The sequence below is a fragment of the Lolium rigidum genome, chromosome 6 (assembly GCF_022539505.1).
Source record: "Lolium rigidum isolate FL_2022 chromosome 6, APGP_CSIRO_Lrig_0.1, whole genome shotgun sequence".
In the NCBI taxonomy this organism is placed as follows: Eukaryota; Viridiplantae; Streptophyta; class Magnoliopsida; order Poales; family Poaceae; genus Lolium; species Lolium rigidum.
In genome coordinates this window covers 79,587,186-79,596,557 of record NC_061513.1, presented here as the reverse complement: position 1 = coordinate 79,596,557, position 9,372 = coordinate 79,587,186, and the positions used below count along the sequence as shown (strand labels likewise).

The window sequence follows — 9,372 nt, the reverse complement described above, 5'->3', positions numbered from 1 at the left end:
GGCCACTCGCTGCAATTATTTCTCTCGCATTTTACTTACTTGTACTTTATTCATCCGTTACATCAAAACCCCCGAATACTTGTCTGTGAGCATTTACAGTGAATCCTTCATCGAAACTGCTTGTCAACACCTTCTGCTCCTCGTTGGGTTCGACACTCTTATTTATCGAAAGTACTACGATACACCCCCTATACTTGTGGGTCATCAGGCACACCGCGTGGCAGTGGAATCTTGATCCATTCCCGCAACGCATGATGGAACCATGGTGGCACGATGAACCATCGCAGCGTCATCGACATGGTGATGTGCCCCAGCTTAGGCTGGCGGCCCACGATGAGAGGTGGCATCAGCACCACATCCACCCTGCCACGCACCTCCGGGATCATCGCCCTCGTCCACCGGTTCACGACAAGCTGGTCTTGGTATCCGGGTGGAGGAAAGAACCCCTTTCCTACCTTGTCGCACTCCAGCTTTACGCATTGGTAAGGCAACGGCATGATCAAGTCATTGCGCATTGGCAAGGCAATGTCATGATCAAGTCATTGCGCATTGGCAAGGCAATAGCATGATCAAGCCATTGAACATTGCCAATGTAGCATGATCTAGCCATTGTACATTGGCCAGACAATGACATGATCAAGCCATTGCATATTGGCAAGGCACTGGGCATGACCAAGCCATTGCACACTACCAAGGCACTAGCATGATCGAGAGCATATACACATTGGCAATCACACTGGCATCATCATAAGCAGATACACATTGGCCATCACACTGGCATCATCATAAGCAGATACACATTGGCATAACACTGACATGATCAAGAGAATATACACACTGACAATAACACTTGCATGATCAGGAGCATATGAACCTAGGCATGACACTGGCATCATCAAAAGCATGTACACATTGGCAATGGCACTCCAATGATTTCCCAATTTGTGAGTGCAAAATGTCAAATGATTGCACTCCCCAAATTGGGAAATCTAGAAGCCACATGTACGTGATCGAGAATCTAACCTACAAGCGAGTACAATACAGCCTTAACGACCTCTGGCCGCTCGCTGGAGAAAGCTAAATCAATGGCGGTCACCGCTGGTACCAAACCCTAATCGCTAAAGAAATCTAGGCGACGAGGGACTTACCGTGGAGAAATCTGGCGCTCCTGTCATCGTAGGAAACTTCCGAGACTCTTCCCAAGCCGACGGGGTCCAGGAAGAAGAGCCGCCACCGCCAGAGGCGGTCACCTGAGGGGGTGAAAAAAAACCCTCAAGATCGGTGAGGGTAGGCCCTGCGAACATATGTGCCTTGCCCGCTGCCACGCTGTCGAAACCAGGGACCACCGACGATGGCGATCCTCCGGTCAGGTCCGTTACTTCCGAGGCAGCCTCAGAGGTCACCGCCCGTGTCGCACGCCACGGTGAACACAGTAGGGACAAGCTCTTCAGTGCGGCTGCGAGGCTAGCGGGTCCTCTAGACGCTAGCTTGTCGAGTTGGCGCGCCACCCAAACTTCCTGGGCGGACATCTGCCTGATAGTGGGGAGGCTGTCGGGATGAGGGCGGGGGAGGGGGGGCAGCCATGGAGAAATCGAGGGAGGTGAGATTGTCGGTTGGCCGGTGAGGTGAGTGGAGTGGGCAGTTAAGCGATATGTCTCATCTACTGTGCTTCCCAACGCGTGCAAAACAGCACGCACGCGGCACTCGGAACTTGTCCTTGGAAAATGGCCGAATCTATTGTTCCTTCCCGGCCAAATTTTGGCCTACTTTAAAGACCGTGTTGTGTAAAATTTCCATGCGACTTGGGCTTTCAAACGGCCGAAATTTATCCCACTAGATATGGAAAAAGGCTTTGTTAGCAACCAAACACGCCCCGACTCTTTGTTAACCTCATTTTCTCTATGCACTCGCGCATGAACAACGCATGCTTCTAGATCCGCGTCGAGCCTACCCACGGATCGCCATACCAACACGATCTGGACTGTCCATAGCTAAGCCATCCAAAACTAACTTATCATCTCAACAAAAAAAGAATGACACCCAACCCTAGCTCGTCTCCTGCTCTCACCCAAAAAATAAGGAAGGAACAAATCGACTCTTTTGTTAACCTCCTGTTTGGCCTCCAGAATGACCACAAAATGTTCGCAGGCACCGTAGGCCTCCAGTCAACGGGGTCACCCACCTCCACTTCTCCTCCGCCAAACGCTGAAGATGGATGACCTCCTCCAGGAAGTCTGTGTAGAGCTGCCACGACGCTCGTTGATCAAGGTGAGTTCTTACCCTACTCGTTGGTCGCTGCTGGTTTCGACAACTGTTCTTCTTCTCCTGCTAGCGGCTGGATCCGACAAACGCGGCAACGCTTACGACACACTTTGGGCCCGTTTGGTAGCCTGGAGACCCCTTGGTTCGCATCGACCCAACAATTTTCAGCCCGTTTGGTTTTCTAGGATTGTCCACGTTGTTGCATCACACGGTTCTTAAAGAACCCTCGGGCAAGGCCCTGGAATAACGTCCAGATCGGCCGTTTCCAGCGAGCCACCCAAATCTCGCACGAAGAAGATGCAAAAGGGAATCTTTCATGCACACGTGGGGACGAGGAGGGAGATGGCGCGAGCTGCGACGCACATTGGCGAAAAGCGAAAAGGGTGTGGGAAGGATTCCATCACCTCCCGCCGTGCCCCATCGCCTATTTATACCCCATCTCCACTCCCCCCCAAATTTAGAGCTTCTCCTCCCATCGACAAGCAGGTAAGAGGCGGACAGATCTCTGGTCGGCGCGGTGGCAATGGCGGCGGCGACTACATCTAGGTGGCTTCATCTTCTTCCTGGTGCAGCACTTCTTCACCTTGGGCGATGACTGTTAGGATTCCCTCACCTTGGTACCTCGGTTATGTTTAGATCTAGGTTAGGAGTTGTCATATATTGGATAGGGTTTGATCTTGTTGCAGTTGTTAGTCTCGAGTGTGCTGAGTTATCATGATCTTGCTAAGGTGCCACATTTCCCATTCCTTGCTTGTCCCAAATGTGGTGAGTTTATCATGATCTTGCAAGGATTTTTGTTGTTCATAGTTGCAATGTATTGCTTGTCTTATTTAGGATGATGTTGGTATGGTTTGTGTTGTCCACTTTAGCCATGTCTTTGTTCCCAAGTAGATTCATGTTATATGTACTACGATATGTGTAGGACTCCATATGTGATGACTTTACCCAGCCGCTTGTGTACGTTAGGGACTCTCAGATCTCTTCGCAAGTTGCTGATTCACAACCCCTCTACGAGTCCAAGGTGGCAGTCACCCCTGTGCCAGTCGTTAATGGGCCTGTGGCTGACCTGGTGGCTCGGGTAGCGGCAGAGGTGGCGGCAAGGATGGCCTCCACAAAGAAGAGCAAGAACCGCAGTGACGCAGCCAGGGCCTTGAAGGTCTCACAGAAGGTGACCGCGACCATGAAATGGCTACCCTTCATGCCCAGCTTCGTGTTGGAGAAGATGTGCGCCTTGATCAAGAGCGGAATGAGACTTACAAATGATTCAAGAAAGTTCATCTGAACTTCTGTTGCGAAGGCCCTATTTTAACACTGCATTGGTAGGCCAGCATAACCAGTGCAGTTTGTGGCGTGCCAGACAATATGCCACGAAAATGCGTGTGTACCTATGGAGGGTAAAGCGCCACACCACGAGTCGATTTCGCAATCCCGCCGCGTGACCGGTTATCATTTTTACATTGAATACATTACGGTGTGGGGAATTTATAATAATTGGAACCGGAATATAAAAGGAGGATTTCATTCAAATCTTTACTATTATCTGGCGATCAGTGGTGTCCGTACGTCAAAAAACCAAGTCGTACGTAAAAAAGACCGCGTGTTCGCTCCTCCCGCATTCGGATGAAAACCAGATGAAAACCGCGTGCTTCCTTGCCCCGCGACATAAAAAAAATCAGCCGAAACCCGCACGCACGACTCTTCCGGGTCTTCCCCCTCACGCTCTGCCAGAAAAGAGCACGCGCGACCGGTTATCATTTTTACATTGAATACATTACGGTGTGGGGAATTTATTATAATTGGAACCGGAATATAAAAGGAGGATTTCATTCAAATCTTTACTATTATCTGGCGATCGGTGGTGTCAGTACGTCAAAAAACCAAGTCGTACGTAAAAAAGACCGCGTGTTCGCTCCTTCCGCATCCGGATGAAAACCAGATGAAAACCGCATGCTTCCTTGCTCCCGCGACATAAAAAATCAGCCGAAACCCGCACACACGACTCTTCCGGGTCTTCCCCCTCACGCTCTGCCAGAAAAGAGCACGCGCGTGTCGTTCCTCTTCTGCCAGGATCCGCACGAACAACCAAACGATGGGTGCCACCGGTATCCGCAAGACATAGGGGACGGCGGCGGGTCGAGGGGATGCACGCAGGGATCGGGAGGGACTACTGGTGTTGGTCGCCCAATCGTGAGCCTCCCCCAAATTGCTCACGCCTTCGAGGTGCAGGCCACACTCCGCTCGTCCTCCGTCAAGATCCCCGGCTTAGTTGATGGGGAGCGAAGAGCGATAGAGGACAATAAAAAGAGCAGCCGCAGACCGGAGCTCCGCCACGACCTTGAGTTCCCATGATCCTCATCCCTGTTGCACACCAAAGCCCCGCGGGAGTGCGCCTCCAGCCGTTGGGGACCAACGGACGGAGAGGAGTAGAGAAGTCCCCTCCGTGCATGAAGTACAATGGACGACTGGTTGACGAATGCTTATACGTCTTGAAGTCTTGTTAAGTAAGAACCGTACTTATTACTGCTTTGGGATAATACCGGGCAAGTATAAAGACATGTTCGATGAAGAAGACGTTAGCAAGGTTACCCTTCTGACTTGGCCTGGGCAGGGTTATGGACATCACTGGTTACCTTCAGGACTTTTTGTCCCATTTGTATCTTGTCCGTATTCAGACGTATTTGATCTTTTGTATGGTTTGGATGTTTGTATTGTGTATTTGTATTCTTGACTCGTTGGAGTCGTTGTTGTAATATATGTTTCTTGTGGGCTCTATTGTAAACCTATTGTAATGTTACTGCTTGTGGTAATTCTTCTGGCACCACGTGTGTGATTCATCACGCATGTCGTGTCAGAGGGCGTCTCAGAATCGATACGTGCGGATTTCGGCGGAATCGCTGAAATCCTCATGGTAACGGTTTTGAGATGTCATAGGTAGGTCTAATAGCCATAAAAATACTTCATCAAGACCATTTATCATAAATGACGACCCATAAATTATGTTATGGGAGGATTGGTGGCTAGGTAATACCACCTTTTGAGACCAATATCCAACACTATACCATATTGCTCGCCTCAAAAGCATTACTATACTTGAGGTGATGGTAGCTTCGCCACCTAATGTGGCTCTGACTTCCGCTTGCGGCATGGTACAACCTTCAGAGAAGTTAGTGATAGTGCAATTCTCGGGCAAAATTCTGTTGAAATTTACATGATAGTTGCAAATTCTTGATTGATTCCATGCATTGAGAACTTATACATTCAAATATGGCGATCAACAATGACAAAAAATTTTTTTTAGAAAATGAAGTTACCTTCCAAAATGGAAATATTTAACTGGTACCTCCAGAAAGGTCTCCTCATTAGAGCGGATAGCCTCGCAAAGTGAAATCGGTAAGGAAGCTTTGAGTTTTTGTAGGCTGTGACCTCGCAAAGACTAGAAATCAGAAGGTAATTGTTTCAACAGTCAAGTAAGTTTTGAGCCTCAAAACCAATTTGTAACATCCCAACTAACATCCCAACCACCCGGGCTCAGGTCTGTTAGCTCTGGCAGCTCTCTAGGACATCTAGACTGACCTCGCAGGCTAACACTAGTCTTTTCAACTCACTTTATCCTCGCTCTCTAGGACATCTAGACTGGCCCCACAGAGCAACACTAGTCTTTTCTCCACTTTTTATCCTCACTCGTGCGCACCCAGAAAAGACTTCCAGGTTAGTCACCCACCCTCAAATTGCTCCAGACAATTTCTTTGGAGATGCGCTTCCATTCTATCAATCCTACTAAGTCTTGGGCTAAGATATCACATTCACCCCCTTTAGAAGATCGACGTCCTCGTCGATCAGATCCAAGATAGGAACTTCCCCTATTGGGAAACGTCTATCGTCCAATGCATGTACATGTGCCATGCCGTGTGCCACAACAGACCACACCAGCCATGCGCCACATGCACGATACCCTGACTCGTGTAACCACAAAGGTCGGGTCTGATACCAAATGTAACACTCCGATCACTCCGGGCTTGGGCATGTTACCACTGGCATCTCTCTATGACATCCAGACTGGCCTCACAGACGAACACTAGTCTTTTTTGCGCACTTTATCCTCACTCCTGCGCAATCGGGAAAGACTTCACAGTCAGCCACCAGTCCTGAAATCGCTCTAGACCAAGCACGCTTAGCCTTAGAGTTGTTTGAAGATGAGCTTGTAGAAAAGTTTTGCAACTTGTTAGTGTGAGTATTCTATCAATCCTATTAAGTCTTGGGCCAGGATATCACATAATTATGTCCGATCCAGGTTATTTCAGCAAGGTGGCAGTAAAAATAAGAAATATAGACAAGCAATAGAATGTGGTTTGCCATGCGAAAGATGACCTTCATGTCAAAAGCATGGCCGTCCTTAGTAAATGGAGGATGGAGGATATGGGGAATGGCTCAAAGAAAGCATGTAGGTTCAAAGGCTCTCTCCCAAGTTTACCAAAAACCTAAAAACCTCACTTTTTTTTTGGGTAGGTCTAATAGCCATAACAATACTTCATCAAGACCATTTATCAGAAATGACGGCCCAGAGATTATGTTATTGGACTGGCCTCCTCTACCATAGACGTTGTATGAATGCATAAACTTGTATTTTGTCATTCTACCTTTTTTTCTCCTGGTTGTGTGTACCGTGGATATGCAGATATTGGGTTTAAACTCTAGCTCGTTGTATCCACTTGATGCAAACATTTGACTTTCATAAAAGCGTCCTTTATAAAAAAAAAATCTCACTCATTTATCCAATGGCAGAACTGACTGTCTTTCTCAAAAAAAAAAAAAGAAAAACAAAGCAAAATAACATACTACAAATATTAAGGATTCTAAGGAAATCCAGATGGACCTTGTAAACAACAAGGTTGTCTCCAAGTATAATGGAGTATACTTGGAGGATCATTCGCCTAATTAAGACCTTAATGACGCAGGCTGTAGATGGTTTCCATTTTAAGAAGAAGTGATGAAGCCCGATCCTGGACTACCTCCCACGCATCCTTGACGTGCCTGTCCTGTGTGAGCTTGCTCCCGATGGCACATCTAAGAATGTACATGCCACCTACCATTGCGGAGCTCATGTACGGACCCGAGCGGACGGCATTGATCTCCTCGAGGAGGGCGCGGTTGAGGTCGTTGGCCGTCTTCTCGCCTCCAAACTTGTGCGGCGGCGGCCGTAGCCGGAAGCAAACCAATGCAAACTTCCGGTCCGTCACCACCTCGAACCTGGGATCGGCCTTCACCATGGTCTCGAACGCCTTGGCCATGCGCAGGTCGGAGCGGATGTGGTCACTCAGGCCGTCGACGCCGTAGCAGCGGAGGACGAGCCACATCTTGAGGGCGCGGAACCGGCGAGTCAGGGTGATGCCCCAGTCCTTGTAGTCCAACACGCCATCCCCTTCCTTGGTGGAGGCGGCGGCGTCTTTGAGGATGTACTCCGGCTCCGTGCCGAGGGCGGCGACGAGCGCCGACGGCCTCTTCACCCACATCGCGCAGCAGTCGATGTTGGCCAGAAGCCACTTGTGAGTGTTCATGCTGAACGAGTCCACCGACTCCACGCCATCGATCAGGTGGCGGAACTCCTCGCAGACCAGCGCGGAGCCGGCATAGGCTGCGTCGACGTGCACCCAGACGCGGTGAGGTGCCGCGACAGCGCAGAGCTCGCCGACAGGGTCAACGGCCGTCGTCTGGGTGGTCCCGATTGTCGCGCACAGGAACAGTGGGACCAGCCCGGCGTCAACGTCAGCCTGAATGGCGGCTTGGAGCACCTTAGGCGAGAGCGCGAACATGTTTTCATGGCACGTTTGTATCTCGCGGCAGTGGTCACGCTGGATCCCGGCGATCCGCGCAGCCTTACTGAAGGCAAAGTGGGTCTGGTCGGAGCAGTAGACGACGAGGTCGCCGATCCTGTTGCCGCCAATCTCCTCGAGCTTCTTGTCCCTTGCAGCGACGATGGCAGAGAGCATGGCCTCGCAGGAGGTGCCGAGAAGCGTGCCCCCGCCACCTCCGGCGAACAGCAGGCTCTCCGGCAAGTGCAGCGCTTTGCCGAGCCAGTCGACGACCACCATCTCAAGCTCAGTGGCGGCCGGCGACGCGGCCCAAGTAAACGGGACGACGTTGATGCCGGCAGTGAGCGCCTCTCCAAGGGCGCCGACGGTACTGGTCGATGCGGGGAAGTGCGCGAAGTGGCGAGGGCTCTGCCAGTGCGTCATGCCCGGGAGGATGAGGTCGCGGACGTCCTGCAGCGCCGAGCTGAAAGCGTCAGGCTCCGGACGGGACGGCGCGTCCGTGGGGAGCACGTCGCGCAGGAAGCCGGGCTTGACGCTGGGGTGCACGGGATAGTCGCCCATGCGGCCGTAGTAGTCGGCGATGAAGTCGATAACCTCATGACCTTGGCGCCGGAATTCGTCAGGGTCCAGCACTTTGGGGGACTGCGGCGCGTCTACCATCACCGGCACGGGGACGGCGCCATTGTCGGTCGCGCCGTTAATGGTGTCGAAGCAGCGCGACGGCGGGGCCATATGTGGAATGCGGGGGGATTAAGCGCCTGTGCGAGGCTGGAAGCACTGTTTTGATTCCACTCTTAATGCTGTCCGATACGAGAGCATGGGTGGCGATCTTATAGTAAGAGAACTAGCTGGATCCATTCTGCACACCGCATCTTCTGTAGTAATATTACAGAATTTTTAAAGATTATCCCAAGTTAATAGGACACATTAAAAACATCCCATACAATGTTGAATCCTGCCATATGGATTTTGCGCGTAGACGAGATAAGGAACCGAATGATATTGTCATTAAGGCATACCTTTTTTGGGAGTAATCAAAACATACCTGTAAACATATAGGAGTAGTATAAAATTTAAAGATGGCCAACTAATGCTAATATATATACTGTACTTATATTTGGCTACCCCTTTAAAGACAAGGATTTCATTTTGATATGGCGATTAATTTTATTTAAAGATACATATATAATATAAATTGAGTAGTTGATTAGCAATATTTTAGAACTAATTTGATCTTGTATATATATCATAAAACTTCAAAACAAAATGAACGTGAATTTCATTTAGATTTACCTTTCCT

General features: G+C 49.9%; 1 protein-coding gene across 1 annotated transcript; it reads right to left on the bottom strand.

The window, feature by feature from the left end:
- Positions 1-7,205: 7,205 nt before the first annotated feature.
- On the bottom strand, positions 7,206-8,804 carry LOC124662840 (tyrosine decarboxylase-like). Its single transcript, XM_047200629.1, has one exon. It carries the CDS (start codon positions 8,802-8,804, stop codon positions 7,206-7,208), a length of 1,599 nt encoding a protein of 532 aa, XP_047056585.1.
- Positions 8,805-9,372: the final 568 nt, after the last annotated feature.